Source organism: Hoplias malabaricus, chromosome 8 (genome assembly GCF_029633855.1).
Source record: "Hoplias malabaricus isolate fHopMal1 chromosome 8, fHopMal1.hap1, whole genome shotgun sequence".
Classification (NCBI taxonomy): Eukaryota; Metazoa; Chordata; class Actinopteri; order Characiformes; family Erythrinidae; genus Hoplias; species Hoplias malabaricus.
In genome coordinates this window covers 17,990,424-18,008,658 of record NC_089807.1, presented here as the reverse complement: position 1 = coordinate 18,008,658, position 18,235 = coordinate 17,990,424, and the positions used below count along the sequence as shown (strand labels likewise).

Here is an 18,235-nt window from a genome sequence, read left to right as displayed (position 1 = left end):
TTATGAAATCTTGCTGATTTGTTCCTGGAGGCAGATTAAACATTTGGTTCTAGTTTATGGAACAATCCCAGCAGGATGCGGTGCTATACAGAAATCAGGCATTCATTAAAATACAAAAAACTGTTTATTGTTCATTATGCTTTCAAATAGAATATTACTCATAAATGCACTGAATTCATGACATCATATGTGCCAAAGTGTGCAGTACAAAAACGGATGTAAAGGCGCATTTAGAGCATTTGTAGTGGTGAAATACAACCTCTTGGAAAAATTCTGAGACCGGCATTTAGCAGTTTTAATGCCTCTTCCTGTAGAATGAGCACTGATCAACCTTAAGAGAGAATTAATTACACTGCAGTTTACCCTGCAGCATACACTGCTGAACTGTATTATACTGATCAATCTTTAGAGAGAATATATTGCAACACATTCCAAAATCAAAGGCCGATTTGTAGCAGTAGACCAGTGTTTACCAACCTTTACAGACCTTTGTTTAGACCAGTGTGTACCAAAGAGTTTTTCTGTATATTGTTGAACAGCAGTCGGGCAAGGTGGGCTGCAGGGTTGTTTTGGTTTTCTCATTAGAAAAATAAAATACTGCTCAAATTTCAATACTCCTTGAATTGCAGTTTGTACGTTTTTCATAGTAAAATATCAGGTTCATACAAACAATTGTTCTTCAAACGGAGGCCATTTTCTAAACATCAGCTTAGCGGTCTGAACTATTTCACAGTTTGTTCAGTTCTGATTTATAGAACTAATATTTAGTTTTTTTAACACCTTCTACAGAAATCCATACTATCACTACACTTACTCTTCATTTTTCACATGTCATTTCGGTTGTATAGTCTCATACCTGTATATGTCAATAACCTCTCCCCAGCGTTACAATCCATCAAACTAGTGAGCCCAGTGCAAAATAAATAAAAACATTCAGTAGCTACATTTAATTTCCATTTTTCCTAACAACCTGCTATTGTCATCCATATTAATACTCATTTCCCAATACTGATATATAACAAATTATTTCTTATCCCTCCTCCTCCTTTTCCATTCTCATCTTGTATCATTTTCCTTTTCTTCTGTATTCTTAATTATATGCATGAGTTTTTAAAAAACATTTTAATGTTATTCTGTAAACTCAGGAACCATATGCAGCAGAAGAAGGTCTTGTCCTCTGCGGACCACCATCTTGATGCTGTCACATGTTCGCACAGCATTGTAAATCTCTTCTGATGTGTTCACTTTCGCCCCATTCACCTCCAACACAATGTCTCCAGGCTTCATGCCGGCTCTGAAAACCACACACAAGTTACATCACATTAAACTCAACAGGTAGTTTCCAGCTTACACATTATTATGGAATCATGAGGTTCCACACCAGTTGAAATATGCAGTCGAACTAGAGCTTCAAAATCAATCCATTGTATCAACAATGCTGATTACAATACTTGAATACTTGGCAATAAATCTAATGTACAAATAGAGAAATAAGACTGCAGTTTGCTATTTTAACTCAAACTACATAATGAATACAAAACATTCATAATGTGAAAACATAAGCTAGAAAAGTGATAGCAGAATAATATAATTTCCGTAATGCTTACCTATGTGCTGGAGAGCCGGTGATGATGCGATGGATGAGAATGCCATGAGTCACATCAGGGAACGAGGAGTCACGCATCTTCAGTTCAGCGATTATACTGAAGGAGCATAAAGAGACAAACTGGCAGTGATTGCAGCTCTGTCTGTGCCCTCACACATTTATCTGACACTTGTGCAACGATATATCAGTAGTGAATAAAGTTTCATACCTGGGTGTGAGAGTTAACATCATTACTCCGATGTAGCGCCGTTTAGTCTCTGTTTCACTGAACCAGGACTCTAGACAAAACACATACAAAGGCAATACGTTTTGTGAAGGTAACATAAACAGAAAAATGACAAAAATGACAATGATCCAATCATACTCTTTTTATCTGCTGCCTGGTCAAGGAACAACTGCACTCTGTCAGAAGGAATGGCAAAGGAGATCCCAGCAGTGACCTTCATGGTATTAATGCCAATGACCTCTCCATCCTAAAGATTGCAAGTGGGAAAGTGCTTGTTTTTTACTTGTATGTTTATAGGTTATATGTAAAGGTAAAACATAATAATACGTGAATATCCCTGGTAAAAATGTTTTGTTGATTTTCTAAGTGGAAATAAGTTAACACATGCTAAAGCACTGCACAGCAATTTTTATGTTTATCAGTTCACAACATGGCATATTTAATACTTTCCAACTTTAATTCAATATGTGAACAGTAGTATTACAATGGGCAGAAATGTCCTTTTATAAAATAAAGCGCCCTTTTTTTTATTTTTAAAAAAATCAACAAAACATGTATAAGCGCACTATATGTGCATCATAAGTGACTGTCTTCCCCACCATGGAGGAACTCACCAAGTTAATAAGAGGCCCACCAGAGTTGCCAAACTGTAAAAAGACACACACATTAACATAAACATGAATACTGTATATAATACTGTAATACTGTAACAATTAAAACCAATTTCTTTTAATAGTGCATGATTGTAGAAGAGGCCGAGCATGTTTACATCTATAGCAGCATCAGTCTGTATGTAGTCCATGTTGGGGTTGGACAGACCCAGTTCTTTGCTTCCTCTCTGAGTGGAGCTGACTATTCCAGATGTGATAGTGTTCCGTAAAGCGAAGGGGCTCCCCATGGCAACCACAAACTCCCCTTGACGTACCCCAGATGATTTTCCAAGACGCAAAGTTGGCAAAGGATGCTTAAAACACAACAACCAAACAGACATTAGCAGAGTAAAGTGTGACTTGACTTTAGCTGTGAAAAAAAACATTGGCTGTAAACCAGTATTTTTCATCAGTATCCCCCCCAAAAAAAAATGTATAAAGAACCAACACATAAGCCGCTACCTTAGAATGGATCTTAATAGTTGCAATGTCTGCAGCCTGGTCCACAGCCTGCACAGTTGCATTGTAGGTTTCTCCGTTGGTGAGTTTCACACGGACATCTCGCTTGTTGGCTACTACGTGTGCATTGGTCACTATAAGGCCATCGCTACTGATGATGAAGCCAGATCCATTAGAGACAGGAATATCTCGTCCAGAGAAAATATGCCTGTGGAGGAATAATTACTACATCACATCACATATGACTAAAACTTACACTGTGCATACACTTTTATATTCTGGACTCAGTAACAAAAAGAATATTTTTTCTAACAGTTGAGTTTAAATATTCATGAGCATGGTAAGATGAAGGGTAAAGTGTAGGGTAAAATAATAAAATCTCCTTATCGTAATCATTATCTGTGTCCAAGACTGTGTAAAAGGTACACATCTAACAATCAAGTGAAGAACTTCTCTGTTCCTCTACCAAACTCTCTCAATTGAACATTTTGTCATAAATTGTACCTAGAAGATCTAATTCTGCTGGTATTAGATCTTCTAACCCTTCAACTCAACGATGACAAATAATTATTTCACCTCTTAGTGGGTCCAAATGTATATTTATTGTATTGAGTATTTTTTCTTAGTTTTTCCAAATTATCTGGGAAAGTATATTTCCACATTTTCTTTTCATAATCCAAGTAATTTTAGACACATTCAAATAGAATAACATCTGGGCTCTGCAGTGGTCAGTCCACTGATTTGAGATCACCAGTATCTTTTCACACATTTGAAACATTCACACATTCCTTGATATATTTTCCGTTTTTGTCTATTTCTCTAATTCATTCATGACTTCTTAACAGTCATACATCCTTTCAGACCCACACTGGGTCTTATGTTCTTTCAGTGGAAGGATGGACAGTGGCACCTGTGGCAGGAAGCTTTCAGTACTGTTTATCTAACTATTTTCTGGTAGACATTTTGTGGTGTACCAGGTGTTACGTGGTTATTAGAACTCTCATTTTCTCAATGTCTCTCAAAGTTCCCCTGTAATCATTCATTAAACCTCTAAAAAATGACTGTTTATCAAACTGAAATATTTCGATTTTTTTTAATCCCTAATGTTCTACAACTGGCTGAGATAGAATTACACATTTCCCTTCATTCAGTACACACACATCTATGAATATGTAATTAGACCCAACCTCTGTCTCCACCCATCTCAATTAAGCCAAAACTATGCCCTGAATGTTCACATAATTGATTCTCAAGGATTATGAGGTATTAAAACCTGGCTGTATTTGTCTGTTTGAGGCTTTGGAACACAACATGTTCAGGCATGTGCAGCTGACGGTATATTTCATAGATTATAAGTCTTTTAGCAAATAAAATATACATAGACATGTAACCAAAGAAAGTGCTTGACTTTCATTAAAGGGTGTTCTTAAACAAATCCAATTATTTCCCAGTTATTTTCTTCAGCCTTTTTTTTGTTGATTACACTTATTCTCAGAAGCATCTCTTAATTATCAAATTAATATATTAAATTCTTAACACCACTGTTGAAAAAAATATATGAAGGCTGGTCTCTGACCTCTGCACAGAACTTTATAATAAATATTGTTCAGGTTATTGCAGGTCTGAACGAGACTGAAAGAAAACGACCGAAACGGCCTCCGAAACTGAGCGCAGAAGAAACTGACAGGAAGAGGACAGAAAAAGTAATGACCTACGTTTCCTAGAGTAAAAAGTGTGGTCTACCTCAGCCACAATGTGAATCCAGATATCACTAACACTCGTGTATAATCAAACACAATGCTGCTACACAAGAGCTACATCCAGAACGGAAACGCACCGTCCTACGATCTCAATGTAGACCACGGCGGGAGTGGACTTCTCCACCACGTCCGCGATGAAGTTGTACTTGTACCGCGGAGTGTCGGGTTTGTACGGGGCCGCGCAGTGAACCGCGGGGAGGGCGGAAAATAGCCGAAAGTTTCTTGGGGGAGAGAAGCTCTGATGGGCGTCTTGATCTTTCTCCTCATGTTTAAAATAATGGAAGGTTAATGCTGCTCCGCTCAGTCCCAGACACGCAGATAAAGCCCCGAGAAACAGACTTCGAGTCCTGCTGTTTCCACTACTCTCCCCGCCATCCCCGGACTCCACGGAGCCGCAGTCGAGACTGTTTCCTCCCGTTTGTTTTCCTGAAGAGCTGTGTGACACACACCGGGCTAGTCTGAAAGCACCGCGCCGCCTCTGAGTCTCTGCCTCTCGCAGTAACGCCGAGACTGTACGCAGTGTTAACGTTACTCCTTTCACTCGGGTTGGGAGCATGTTGCATCAGACCTAAGTAAACTACACTAAAACTCGATAGACTACAAACAACTGCAATTCTTCACACAGTCATAACATGGAATTACCCTCCAAAAGACACAAATATAACAACGAGTCTTTTGTCGTCCTAAAACGATCTTCTAACAGATTTGTCATAACACACCCAAGCTGCTCTTATCATATCACCGCTAGTCTGTCAATTTGGCGGAAGTACATCACAGAGGCCATCTCTCAAATAGCTCAGTATTCCCTACATATAGTGCACTAGGTAGGGCTTAAAGCACCGGTGTTGTGGCCGATTCAGTTCCCCGTCCAGTTCATGTTTCTTGAGTCTGCGAGAACGCGCATTCAAGAAATCACCCTGCGCGCGACCGAGTGCTACATCTACGGAAGCCGAAACACAACATAAGTATTAAATAACGGATTACACAATCCGCTTTGAAAAAAAGAAGATTTATGCAGACATTTCTTAATAATATTTTGTCTAATATAATTAAAAAAGCTAACGGAATGATTTGTGTGTTTTATTAAATACAATAAAGACATTTTATGGAGACAGTGAAATACGATTTTAATATTTTTAAAATGTTAATTGAGTGAATGAAACATTTATGCACGACTATGTAATAGGCATTTACTCAGGGATTATTATCATTAAAATAAAATAAAACAAACAAACAAAAAGGAGGCTGGATTTTAGTCAGGTGAAATAGTCTGTCCAGATCTGTTCCCCTGTCATAAACACCTTAAAGTAGTCTTTTGTGATCTAGTACTGATGTGAGTGAGACATTTAGTCATTATTAATTAATAAAGCACAGGGATTAATGTAATTGAATACAAAGAAACAGATTTCTTTAAGGGGAACACTTTTAGACAGGTAAAAAAAAAAACATCTGTCCAGATGTTCCCCTTTGTAGGGATTTCCTCAATATGTTTTATTTTGTCAACAATTATAAGGGTTTTTCGCATGTCCCTCAAGTTACTGTCCACCCTGTTATGTCTAAGTTCAGTCTCTTTAAATATAGCGCTGTTTTGCATATTGACATAATTTCCAGGAGTTCACAACATATTTTTTTAGAAGGGAAAACAACTGTGGAAGATGAGTGGCTAATTCCTCCTGTTAATGTCTGTTTTTCCTAATTTTATCCCATCAGTCTGACATGGTCAACTTCAACATGTCCATCCTGTTAGGAGAATATGAGAAAAAGCAGTAAGATGTAATCATTTCCAAATAATCATATTAAAAATCATACAATTCTTTGTCTAATTTCACTTTTTTGGTAGCCTGGTATTGCTCACACACTGGATAATGGCAAACTATGTCAGAATGTCCACCCTGTTACCACCAAAGACCTAACAGGGTGGACATGCACATAACAGGTATGACATCAAAAGTGCTCCTATGAAAAGCATGTGTGTTTTATTGTTCAATTTAGTTAGAATAATTATATAAATATTAAGTGTGCATTTCTGGGCATCATAGTGATGCAGCAGGTACTCACACAGCTCCAGGGACCTGGAGGTTGTGTGTTTAAGTCCTGCCCCAGGTGACTGTCTGTGAGTTTGGTGTGTTCTCCCTGTGTCCGCGTGGGTTTCCTCCGGGTGCTTCAGTTTCCTCCCACAGTCCAAAAACACATGTTGGTAGGGGGATTGGCAACTCAAAGTGTCCCTAGGTATGAGTGTCTGAGTGGGTGTCACCTGTGAAGGACTGGCACTCTCTCCAGGGTGTGTTCCCCCTTGCGCTGATGGAGAATTCACTTATTCATAGATCAGGCATGGGACATTTCCCCAGAGGCAAACATGTACAGACATGTGACTGCAATAAACAAATAATATGGAAAACATGTGACTGTAATAAACAAATAATATAAAGACATGAGAATTATTTTAAACAAATGAGTTTTGTGGCAGAGGATATTAGAATGGTACTTGAGTTTATAACTCAGGCCTGAACTCTGTAGGAAAAAAGGAGAATGGTGCAACATCCTTAGAAGATAAGGATACCTTCTTAGTTGGACTCCTATGATATACTGCATCCTTAAGGAGACAAGGGTACCATTTAATTGGGGTCCTATGGAATACAACCTAATTAAAAAAATGGGAGGGGCGAGATGACCTCACCCCACTCAGTGTGTCATTGTAAGTGAGTCTGCAGGAGGCTTCTGAGACTGCTCCCCAATGCTTTAAGAAAATAAAGAGCCTGCTGATCTTCCAAGAAGTCGTCTTCGTCTTTCAAGTATTTTTTAAAAGAACTAGAAACTTTTATTAGAACTTATTCTTTCAAGTATTATAGTTAGACTAGATATAAGATTAATACGTCGTGGAAACAACAGCGCCCAGTGATTCTGGGTAGGTTCCGGACCCACTTTGTCTCTGAACTAGATAAGTGGTTAAAGACAATGAAGGAATGAATGTGCATCTCTTAAAGAATGCCCTTAAGTGCCACTGAGAGACAGATGTGTTACAAGGAACACCGGGAATCTGATCCTGAAAGGGGAAGGCAATACCTACGAAGAAAGTAGCTAATTCCTTAAAACATTTGTAATTGAATTTAAATGGTGAAAGCATAGTCTACTCACATTTCTGCCAAAACATTTGAAATTAAGTACATCGACCCACACACCCACACACACAGTTCTGACCTACATTCATGAATATTTGGTGTTGGGTAAACCTCAGTTTTTTTGTCTTAGGTGCCCCCTTTATCAGCCATAAAGAGAACCTTCAAGGTACACAAGGTGATCAAATTAAATACCGCAACCTCAGCTGTGTATGCAAAATCAAAGAAGGCACAATGGATTGTCCAAGTTATAACCTTAAAGATGCTATGCTGTTTTTACTAAGTGTTACACAATGTTTTACATAATGGCTGTTTTTACTAAGTGTTAACCATCTTTTTTTTCTGAAAGGTTTTTAATCATATAGGCTGTGTTTAATTACTATTTTTTCATGATGAAATGTAAAGACACAATACATAGTTCATGTAGTGCTTCATACGGGACCATTCTGACTTTTGGTTCTCATTTCTTATCTTATCTTTTTTAACCAGGATCTGTTACAAGTCCATCTCATTGGCAGATCTTATGTGATAAATCTATAAATAAAGGTTTAAAACAACTTTTAATCATATAGTTCATTATCTGTTATGTCCACCCTGTTATGAGTTTTCTGTGTATAATTAAATTAAAATAGTTCAAATAATTAATATTTTATTCGTGTTTTCATAAAAAGGAGGCCAAAGCATGCATCCTTAAAAATGATCTAAATACTTATAGAATTCATTTTTATCTAAAACATTTAAGTGAAATCGTGCTGGTGAGAATTCAAACACACTATTCATTAAATGTTTAAAAAAAATAATAAAATAAAATAAAAAACACTTAAAAGTTAAAAAGGGACATGTTCTTTGATAATATCTGTTTTGCACATCATTTTAAACCATATGTCTTTCAAACATATGCAAATGTCTGTAACAGGATGGACATCTTGGGTCAGACTTCATAAAAATCCCAGGAACGACCCAGACACGGGTTGTTTCTCAGTACAGACATACGGCTAATTGCACTATCCAGAAAAGTCTATCCAGAATGGAGACACCTCTAAAGATAAATATATTCAGTACTTTGGGACGACATGAAAATCATTGTGACCAAATGGCTATAAATAAAATTTATATCGTTAGTTTAACCTAATGAAATTAAACTTAACAATGTTTTAATTTCTTGTCCAGCTTAAAAATGTGTTAAAATAAGTGACTAACCTCTGTATTTGGAGCAGATATAGATTACATCTAGAAATTTATCCATTCCATGTACTCAAGTTTACTACTGCAAATACACCCTGGCTTTGCTGGTAACCAGTCTGCATTTTCACAAGACGACTCATTATTAGATTTTTTTATAGCTAGCTGACTAGTGTTCAACAATGGTTAAAACATTTTTAGTTTGCATTTCAGGATTATTTTTTATCAAACAAAACCTTAAACATGTTTGTGTGGGTGTGGAAATTGCACAGGCAAATCACTGGCCGTCAATCAAACTGCACAATCACACTAAAAAGCACGTAAACATTAATAAGTAGCATTAACAAGTCATTACGTATACAGATAATTTATTTAATTATTCACTGAACTGGACAATACTCACATTGCTTATAATAATAAGGAAAGCAAACCTTTTGAAAAATGACAAATTTCAAATTCTTACTCTATATATAGATTATATTTTATTAATAATGTAATTAATATGCAAAAAAAGCATGTACTTAAGCAAAAAGTAATTTTTTTACAATTCTAAAAAAATCTAAACTGTACTCTGTACACTGGAGTCACAGAAGGGTCATTTGTAATGTCAGCAGGTAGACATACATGATTTTTAGTCTTTCAAATCCTATTTTTGTGGTTTAAATCCATTATTGTAGAACAGTCTGTTTGACCTTCCTTCCCTCTTTATCAACAGCAAAGTTGTAGTTCTTTGGGTTGTCCAGCGCTTCCTCAATCTTCTGATCCAAATTTTCCAGTGTTATAAAGTTCTTTACCTCTTCCTGGAAAAAAAGATTGCATTCATTAGATGATGAGAGATGGTAGGGGACAGATGTTTGTTAATGAGTAACGGAAGGACGGGAAGAGGAAGGGAAAAAAAAAGAGACTAAATAGCTAGCTGATTATTGATGTGAACAAGAAATACAGGGTAGTGCTGTAACTACCAATCTCTAGTTGGACCAAACAGCCATGCTTCCGACGGCATTAATTTGAACTTAAAACTCCTTTTATTATATTAAACATTTTCAAATTATATAACAAAATATAAAATTATAAAACAATTTTCAAAGTACTATATATTTTTTTATGATTGTAATTTTCTAAATTGACCTAGAAATTATGTCCAGAGTTATACCTCAAGCAGTTTTTACATTTCTGCATCACCCATAATTTAGTAGTAGTACCTCACCTGTAATTGCATGATCTCTTTCTCTTTTTCTTTTATATAGTTCTCCAGCTCTTGTTGATGCAAAACTGCTGCTTCTTTCTTCCTCTGTTCAGCAGCTTCTGTCTCCTTCTGCACACGTAGCTCACTAACAGACACAAAGATAAAATCTTAGGGTAGGAATAATGTTTTGGGAAAAATTTTGTTTTATTCACTGAGATTCTGTTGCTTTTGGTGAATAAGCAATAGTATTTTGCAAAATAAAGAGACTTTTTAAAATAATCAGAATAAGGGCACCGATGTAGAAATATGCCCTTGCAGTTGAGTTTAAAGGAAACTTCTGCAGTTTGTCTTCTGCCACAAATGAAAAGGACCAGGTTAAATAGTAAATTTATGTCTCACCGTATTTTACTCAGCCTGTGGTTCTCAGCATCATTCCAGGCCATTAATGATCTGTGTTCTTCAGACTCCTGCTTTGCTCTCTCCTCTGCCAATGAACCGGTCTCTTCCTCATACCGCTTTCGCAACATCTCCTCTTTGAACTCCATCCTTAACAGACAACAACTGCTCTGTCATATGGGTACTATGTAAATAAAATGCCTACACTCCATTATGGTTCAGTCAATACAGCAATACATTTTAATTAAAGCTTACATTCTTGGCATAAACTTATACTTTGTCGTAGAGCTGCATGAAACACCATTCTTCTATCATGATATGAATTTTCATGATAAAAACAAAATCAAGGGCTTGGATGACAGATTGGATAAAATGATCTTAAACAGACAGCACCAATATGACGGAACTGGCAGGAAGAAATTACATGCTTTGCTCTTCACTGGACTGAAACTCTGCTCAACAGTATGCAGAGTGTGCAGAATAAGAATCTTAATAATTTACCTAAACAGCCCATTTCTTTTGCACAGTTCAAAAAAGAACTCTCTCTGTCTCCCTAACTTTATATGTAATGATATATGTTATGACAAAGATTCTTAGGCCCAGAGAGGTATTAAATAATATGTAAAGGCTACTGTCCTACCTAACATCATGGGGCAATAAATATATACATTTATTTATTTTGTGCTTACACCTTATAGACATTGACATGGATTCTCTTTAAGAGGTTGAATAGAACATTTATGAAAGAAGGTTTTTAACAGCTTTACAGTGCAAATAAAATTCAGTTCTACTTTAAGGAGTTTATAATACTGTTTTACAGATTTCTTCTTTTATAATTGTTATTACATTTTTTTCTTGATATCTGTGTACACATTTGTTTTTGCACACCCAGTTACAGTGACTACTATAACAAACATTTCTTACTGAGATATACAACAGCATAATCAAACTCCATATGTCTATTTTGGACAACACTGATATGTCCTCAGAAACGTTATTATTATTATGATTTTTAATCTCACAGTGAGATGAAAACTGTCTGACCTGAGGGCTCTCATGATGAGTTTGTATTCGGTGAAGCGTTCTTTCAGCACTACCATCTCCACAGGGTCCACCGGAGGAGGCGTCTTTATCCGCCCGGATTTGGACTTGGCTTTCGGGTCATTTCGAGATTTTCTGCCGCGGACAGTCTCTACAAGGACCGCGGTACGAGGAGACAACAGCCGGAGGATAGAAGCACGACCACCGACCACTGCAGGAAACATATTAAACCCGTGTGTAACCTCAAACTACAGAATACCCTTCAGCGTAAGACAGGGGCTTATGTAGCACTTCACAGAGGACGAACAGCGTGGGTTAAATAACACTGTGCGCTGGACACGGGGCCGCCATGATACAAACGGACATTTCTGTTCTACTCACTCTCAGTCTGTGAACACGAGTCAGGACCAGAGGCTTACTGCCACCTATCGGCCAGGAGCCCTCGCCGAGAAACGGGATACGTACATTTTCAAATATGTCATTTAAAATCCCACTCTGGTCTGAAAACATATTTCTGTTCATTAAAATTACTGTCATTTTCCTGTTTCAGAGAAAATAATCCCTTAATGACTTGAGTATGATTATGACTATGTACACGCACAGTATGAATTCAGTGCTTTAAATTGGCCAGTTTTCCATTATTTCTTTTCTTTGTGTACTTTAACGATATGTTGGTGTATTGAAATACTGTTTTTCTACTGCAATTGCTATGTGAAATTGCAATATAAGAAGTAACCGAAGTAGCTTGTATGCTGGTATTTTATTCGAGGAGAGTTCCAGTCTGCTTGTGCATATGCCACTGGCTGGTGAAACGTCATTTCCTTTCAAACCAGTAGCAGAGAAAAATAACATGTCAATCCAATATTGTAACCCCTTGATTCAACTCACCAGTGTTGCACTCTACGACCAGCTTCTGGAAATATTTAACACAAGACCTGGGCACATTTCTTTGAAGATGGGACTGCATATGACCAAAAAAATTTAAGTTAGGTCATTTACTGATGTCGGATGATGAATTCTAGATGACAAACGCTACTCCAACTTTTCTTTAAAGTATTGCATTTGTGCTCCATCACCCCAGAGAAAACAATTCCACTGCTCCACAGCTCGGACCTGAAGGTATTACGCACCCCAATAAACAACCCCTAGCACTGGACATGGTGACCTTAGGCTCATCAGGTGTACCCGAGCAACTAATTCTCTGAGTGTATTTTGATAATAATTAAAAAAAAATTGGTTTATATTAAAGCTTAAAGTATAACAATAATGTAGGGGAAAAAATCATTTATCACCCAGCAATTTCCAAACCAGATTTCACAAAATGTTTGATGTCTGTTATGGATTTCAAAAGTGAGCTTTTCTAGAGGGAGATTGAATACTCTTTTAAAGATGACAGAAAAGATGTTACAGAAGGCTTTGTCCCTGTGGTCCAGCCCACTGCTGATTACTGCTCCTCCACCTCCATGGGTTCTCCCACATATTTCCACTGTTCCTGTACATCAGTTGGTACATTATGATATTTTCTTATGCCTCCATCCATTTCTTTCAAACCAGCCCATTCTTACTGTACTTTCAAAAGCTTTCTCAGCTGTGCTCATGGCTTTTGTACTGAATAAACTTGGACCTTTTGACATCTGGTGTGTGACGGGGATGCAAAACTATTAGCATGATGCTAATATAAGTTTGTAAATTGCACACATTAGCCATTCCTGTGATAATTTAGGGTGAAAACCCTACACATATTCATCCTTCTAGCTAAACACAGTTTTTTCCCCATTGTCCTGTTGTTATTGTTTGTGATATTGGCTGACAGTGTTACTTTGCAAATTAACCTTGTATCCCAACTTTGAATTGAGTGTATTACATAATTAGTTGTACAATTATCTTTGTTTGCAAGAAACTCTGTAAACTGGTATTAGGTGTGCTTTACACATTTAATTATCAGAGAGTTTGAGTAGAGAAGCACATAAATCACTCACATGGCACAGGAACACAGAAGAACACATACAGTTAGAGTTTTGATTAATTTTATTCTGTAAGTGTATGTTTTTAGGTTCAGAGCAACAATTTTGCACCAGGAACATCCAAGACTGGTGCTAGTTGCTGCTCTGCCTTTATTAAGTTCAGTCATTGGCTCAGGTTCACAATGTTTAGATGAGCAGACAAAACAGAAGCAGATGAGCACACACAGATTATCATTGTTTTAATATTATCTTCTACATTTCTCTGCTACTTTTTGTCTGCAATGTTTTTACTTTCTATGCAAAGTGATTAATATCTGAATTGAGATCTACTAAATAACAAAATAAAAAAAATAAAAAAATAATAATAATTCTTTATATTTCACGTCACATATAAATTCAACAGAAGGAATACATCAAAGTTCACATTAGAAAGTAAACATAAAACAATAAAATATGCAAATAAAGTGCAATGGCTCTAAATAGAATTTAGACTTTGAATAATCATAATAATAACATAATAACATCTAATATTCACTACAATTATACGTGTATAGAATAATACCCTGTTGGCAAATTCTAGGCTCAAATCTGCATGGCAAGGTTATAACCTTAGTACATTTCCAGGGCCCATTATAAGAAAAGTTATAACAGAATCCACCTTCACAAACAATTGGTTAAAAGTTTGTGCAGGAGGGGCTTGATGGCCAGTTTTGCACTTTCAAAAGACCTGAAGACTAAGAATTTGCCAACAGTATATTGACGTCTGCCTGGGCAAGTGCTGCGGTCAGCTTTCTCTCCATAGCGGCTACCTTGTTTCATTTAAAGTGTGAAGAAGAAGGGGGACGGTCATGGTGTACCTCTTGTGTAACACAAGGGCTCGTTCATCTTTGAAGTAGTAATGTATGCAGGGTATTCAGGGGGAGTTCTGAAGGTTTAGGTACTGCAGTACTGGAGGGTTGAGGATGAACAATAGTTGTTCTGTTCTATGAAATATTAGATATGTGTAGGGTGTGGGAGTTTCTTGGGCTTCTTGTGAGTGTTCATGAGTGGTAATTTAGGGTTAGCAGAGGGCTGAGGGGAATAGATTAGGGAGCAAATGTTGGAGGGTTTGGTGCAGCAGGGTTGGTGATGCAAGTAAAGGAGTAAGTGCAATGATGTACTTGATAGAGGTTATTGGGGTAAGGGGTCTGTACGTCAGGATTTAAGCCAAAGCTGCAAGGGCGTAATGCGTCAGCCGAACCTCTTCCCCCTCCAGCAGTTTCCTGATGAAACAAGCACACACATGATCTTAATGAAACCAAACATCAACGACTCCAGCAGTAATCTTTAAGTAGACTCCAAGTACTCCAACATTTCAGATTTTTGTTCATGTACATTGATGAAAACTAAAAATACGTTACTTACATTTATGTTTTTAATTATTATTAAATGAGTGACAGTCTTACTTGTAGGCTGCAATTTCAATGTCCAGAGCCATCTTTACATTCAGCAGGTCTTGGTATTCCTTCAGATAACGTGACATCTCTTCTTTGGCCTGAGCAATCTCTTTCTCTAGGTCACTTATTCTCCCCTGTAAAACAAATAGTGTTTGCTGAAAATACAGTGAGGAAGACTGATAAACTTTGCCAGTGAACAAAGTTTGTAAAAGCAAGCCACACATGTAAGTATCACAGATGTGTCTATATGAAATGTTCATAAAAGATAGATTAAATGTATCATGCATTGTTCAACTTTACAGTGCTGACAGCATGATTTATAAATGTGGAGATCTAATAAATCGATACTCTAGAGGTCTACGCTTATGTAATACCACAGACCTGCACAGCACAAACCCTGATGTAATGATGTTACCATATATAGAGTCTGTGGATATTAGGATTAAAAATATTCAGCTGTGCATCAGCTTTGTTAGAATGAGTCAGCAGTCTGCCCCAGAATCTACATGATGTAACACATGGTCCACTATCCTATATTGACTCTATATATTATAGTACTCTACTGTTGTGCATGTTTATGTTTATGAGAGTGGGCAGTGGGCTATATTACAGTATAATACAGTATACAATTCCACAATGCTCTTTAGACTGAGGCCACAATCGATAAAACATTAATCACAACTAAGGATTTTAATAGTATAGTATTACACCTCAAGCAATAAAAATTCAAGACACTGATTAGATGTGGTGACCAGTTTGTCATAGGGTTTGTTTAACACTGCTGTCAGTGCAATATGCTTTCTTGTACTGCAGTGATCATTCTAATTTTATTCAGCAAGCGCATGGAATACCAATCATGGAACTGCCCTGCATTTCTATTTTCTTTCTCACCTCCAACTGGCCTACAGCAATGTTGCCAGAGTCATTATGTGGTTCACATAGTAACCTGGCTGTCATGATACGTTGATCACTGTAGTAAGTTGTAGTGTGGCTGTACAGGTTCCTTTACAAAGACTTCACAAACTGCACTAATACAGTAGGAAATATATAGAACATACGTCTATAGTGATGTATATATGCTTCTATAACATTTAATAATGTAATTACTGCTAGACAGTACCCAAATACCTGGGATGGAAACCACTTGACTAGTAAGCCATTTTGTAGTTCATACTTATAATACCTGATACTTGGCCACCTCTTTGCTCTGCGTATCCTCCAGCTCTCTCAGTTGTTCATTAAGTGAGTGGATGGCATTCTTCAGCGTCTCCACTTCAGCAGAGCAGGACAGGAGTAGCCGGCGGTATTCTGCTGTTTCCTCCCGCACCAAGCGCACTGCCTCCTCTTGCTTGCTGGCAGCCTGTGCCACGCTGGCCACCTTCCCCTGACACCACACCTCAGCTGCTTGCCTGTTGTGCTTGGCCAGGCTCTCGTACTGCACACGGATCTCCCTCAGGGCGGCTGAAAGGTCTGGTCTGCTTACGTCCAGCTTATCGCTGAGGCTCAGGCTGGTAACCTGCAGCTGTGCCCGCAACTCCTCTTGTTCCTCAGCGAACACCTTCTTTAGGAAGGCCAGCTCCTGCTCTAGAGAGGCCACCCCGATCTCAGCATCATGACTCCACAACACTGCTCTATCTGCCTCTTCCCTGGCACAGCGCAACTCCTCCTCAGCCTCCTCACGTCTCCTCGCCTCCTGCTCCCAGCACTCCTGCAGCCGCATTTGCGCCTCCTGCAGCTCATCTCTCTGCTCCTCTATGCGTGTCTTATCCTGGGCCTCTTGCCGGAGCTTCTCCTGGAGACCTCTCACCTCCTGCCGATAGAGCTGCTGTAGACGAGATGGCTGAGCCTGCGCTCGCCGCAGAGCTTCCAGCTGCAACAGCAGGGTCTTGTTCTGCTGCTCCAGGCACCGCACCTTCTCGATATAGGAGGCGAAGCGATTGTTCAGCCCCACTAACTGCTCCTTCTCCTGAGATCTCAGCCCCAGCAGCTCAGAGCACACCACAGCCGTGTCATTCTTCTCCCAGCTTCCTAACGGCTCAGACTTCAGCAGCCGCCGAGAGAAAGGGGAGGAGAGGGGAGTCCGGGAGTAGCAGTAGGCACTGGAGTGGTCATCCCAGCGCCGAAACAGGACGGAAGAGGAGGAGGAGGAGATGAAAGGAGTGTAGCTCATTTTTTTTGTTGTTGTTTTTTTGTTTGTTTTTTAATATTAGTGTGATGATGTTTTTATTTTGATTGAGAAGTTTTTCTTCTAAGTCCCCCTTGTTCTGCACACCATCAGTGGAGATGAACCGGCACTGCACCAGCTCAGAAATGCTGCAGAGCAGCAGGCTTTATAGAGGACACACAAACAGGCTCACATATGCACACACAGCTCCTTCTCACTCTCAGCCAATGAGGTGCATGACAGTGCAGCAAAGCTGCAGGTTGATCTTGTGTTTCTCACTCAGAGGAGCAAATGGGAAGGGTAGTGTTTCATTTCATCATTTTTTAAATAAATACAAACTATATGAGAATGGCGATATATTCAATCAACTGTTCAGTTAATGATCACACGTGTAATCTGTCAGAAAAAACCCACTGTGGTGGTGCCCTCATTGTGTACCTTTAATTAGGGAACATATCTGTAGCTTATTCTGTTATAATGTTTGTATATTTTAAAATGGTCTTGATTTCTTCTCCAGGAATTATATTATGTTCTTTTATTTTACACCGTTCTACAAATCGGATTGACACTAAACAAATTGTGAATAAAAACTGAATGCAATGATGTGGAGATGGCAAATGTCAATATTTTATTCGTAATAGAACATAGATGACAGATCAAAAGTTTAATCTGAGTAAATGTAACATTTTAAAGGAAAAATATGTTGATTCAAAATTTCACAGTGTCAACAAATCCCAAAAAAATTGGGACAAGTAGCAATAAGTGGGAAATTGGGCATATAAGGAACAGCTGGAAGACCAATTAACACTAATTAGGTCAATTGACAACATGATTGGGTATAAAAAGAGCTTCTCAGAGTGTCAGTGTCTCTCTGAAGCCAAGATGGTAAGAGGATCACCAATTCCACCATTGTTGTGCAGAAAGATAGTGCAGCAATACCAGAATGGTGTTACCCAGCGTAAAATAGCAAAGACTTTTAAGTTATCATCATCAACCGTGCATCATCAAAAGATTCAGATAATCTGGAACGTAAGGGTCAAGGCCGTAAA

At 38.1% G+C, this 18,235-nt stretch overlaps 3 protein-coding genes across 3 annotated transcripts; all 3 read right to left on the bottom strand.

Annotated features, from left to right (window-relative positions):
• Positions 1 to 36: 36 nt before the first annotated feature.
• LOC136705139 (serine protease HTRA2, mitochondrial-like) lies at positions 37 to 5,490 on the bottom strand. Its single transcript, XM_066678400.1, has 8 exons — positions 4,779 to 5,490; positions 2,945 to 3,149; positions 2,602 to 2,796; positions 2,447 to 2,479; positions 1,971 to 2,079; positions 1,815 to 1,884; positions 1,608 to 1,703; positions 37 to 1,294 (listed from the first exon to the last, which is right to left on the bottom strand). Exons 1-8 carry the CDS (start codon positions 5,255 to 5,257, stop codon positions 1,129 to 1,131), a joined length of 1,353 nt encoding a protein of 450 aa, XP_066534497.1. The 5' UTR covers positions 5,258 to 5,490; the 3' UTR covers positions 37 to 1,128.
• A 3,898-nt stretch (positions 5,491 to 9,388) lies between these two features.
• On the bottom strand, positions 9,389 to 12,024 carry mrps26 (mitochondrial ribosomal protein S26). Its single transcript, XM_066679824.1, has 4 exons — positions 11,626 to 12,024; positions 10,585 to 10,731; positions 10,207 to 10,330; positions 9,389 to 9,799 (listed from the first exon to the last, which is right to left on the bottom strand). Exons 1-4 carry the CDS (start codon positions 11,844 to 11,846, stop codon positions 9,668 to 9,670), a joined length of 624 nt encoding a protein of 207 aa, XP_066535921.1. The 5' UTR covers positions 11,847 to 12,024; the 3' UTR covers positions 9,389 to 9,667.
• Positions 12,025 to 13,592: 1,568 nt separating this feature from the next.
• Positions 13,593 to 17,312, bottom strand: neff2 (neuronal intermediate filament family member 2). Its single transcript, XM_066679734.1, has 3 exons — positions 16,206 to 17,312; positions 15,032 to 15,156; positions 13,593 to 14,848 (listed from the first exon to the last, which is right to left on the bottom strand). The coding sequence occupies exons 1-3, from the start codon at positions 17,190 to 17,192 to the stop codon at positions 14,788 to 14,790; spliced, it is 1,173 nt and encodes a 390-aa protein (XP_066535831.1). The 5' UTR covers positions 17,193 to 17,312; the 3' UTR covers positions 13,593 to 14,787.
• Between the last annotated feature and the right edge of the window lie 923 nt (positions 17,313 to 18,235).

Excerpts from the sequence above, each read along its gene's own strand:
- neff2 (XM_066679734.1), bottom strand. The coding sequence starts at position 17,192 with ATGAGCTACACTCCTTTCATCTCCTCCTCCTCCTCTTCCGTCCTGTTT. Across the intron at positions 15,157-16,205 it reads AAGAGGTGGCCAAGTATCAG|GGGAGAATAAGTGACCTAGA; the intron begins GTATTATAAGTA and ends TTTGTTTTACAG. Across the intron at positions 14,849-15,031 it reads ATTGAAATTGCAGCCTACAA|GAAACTGCTGGAGGGGGAAG; the intron begins GTAAGACTGTCA and ends TTGTTTCATCAG.
- mrps26 (XM_066679824.1), bottom strand. The coding sequence starts at position 11,846 with ATGTTTCCTGCAGTGGTCGGTGGTCGTGCTTCTATCCTCCGGCTGTTG. Across the intron at positions 10,732-11,625 it reads CTCATCATGAGAGCCCTCAG|GATGGAGTTCAAAGAGGAGA; the intron begins GTCAGACAGTTT and ends TTGTCTGTTAAG. Across the intron at positions 9,800-10,206 it reads AAGAGATCATGCAATTACAG|GAAGAGGTAAAGAACTTTAT; the intron begins GTGAGGTACTAC and ends CTTTTTTTCCAG.
- LOC136705139 (XM_066678400.1), bottom strand. The coding sequence starts at position 5,257 with ATGCTCCCAACCCGAGTGAAAGGAGTAACGTTAACACTGCGTACAGTC. Across the intron at positions 3,150-4,778 it reads TACATTGAGATCGTAGGACG|GCATATTTTCTCTGGACGAG; the intron begins GTGCGTTTCCGT and ends ATTCCTCCACAG. Across the intron at positions 2,480-2,601 it reads AGACTGATGCTGCTATAGAT|TTTGGCAACTCTGGTGGGCC; the intron begins GTAAACATGCTC and ends GTCTTTTTACAG.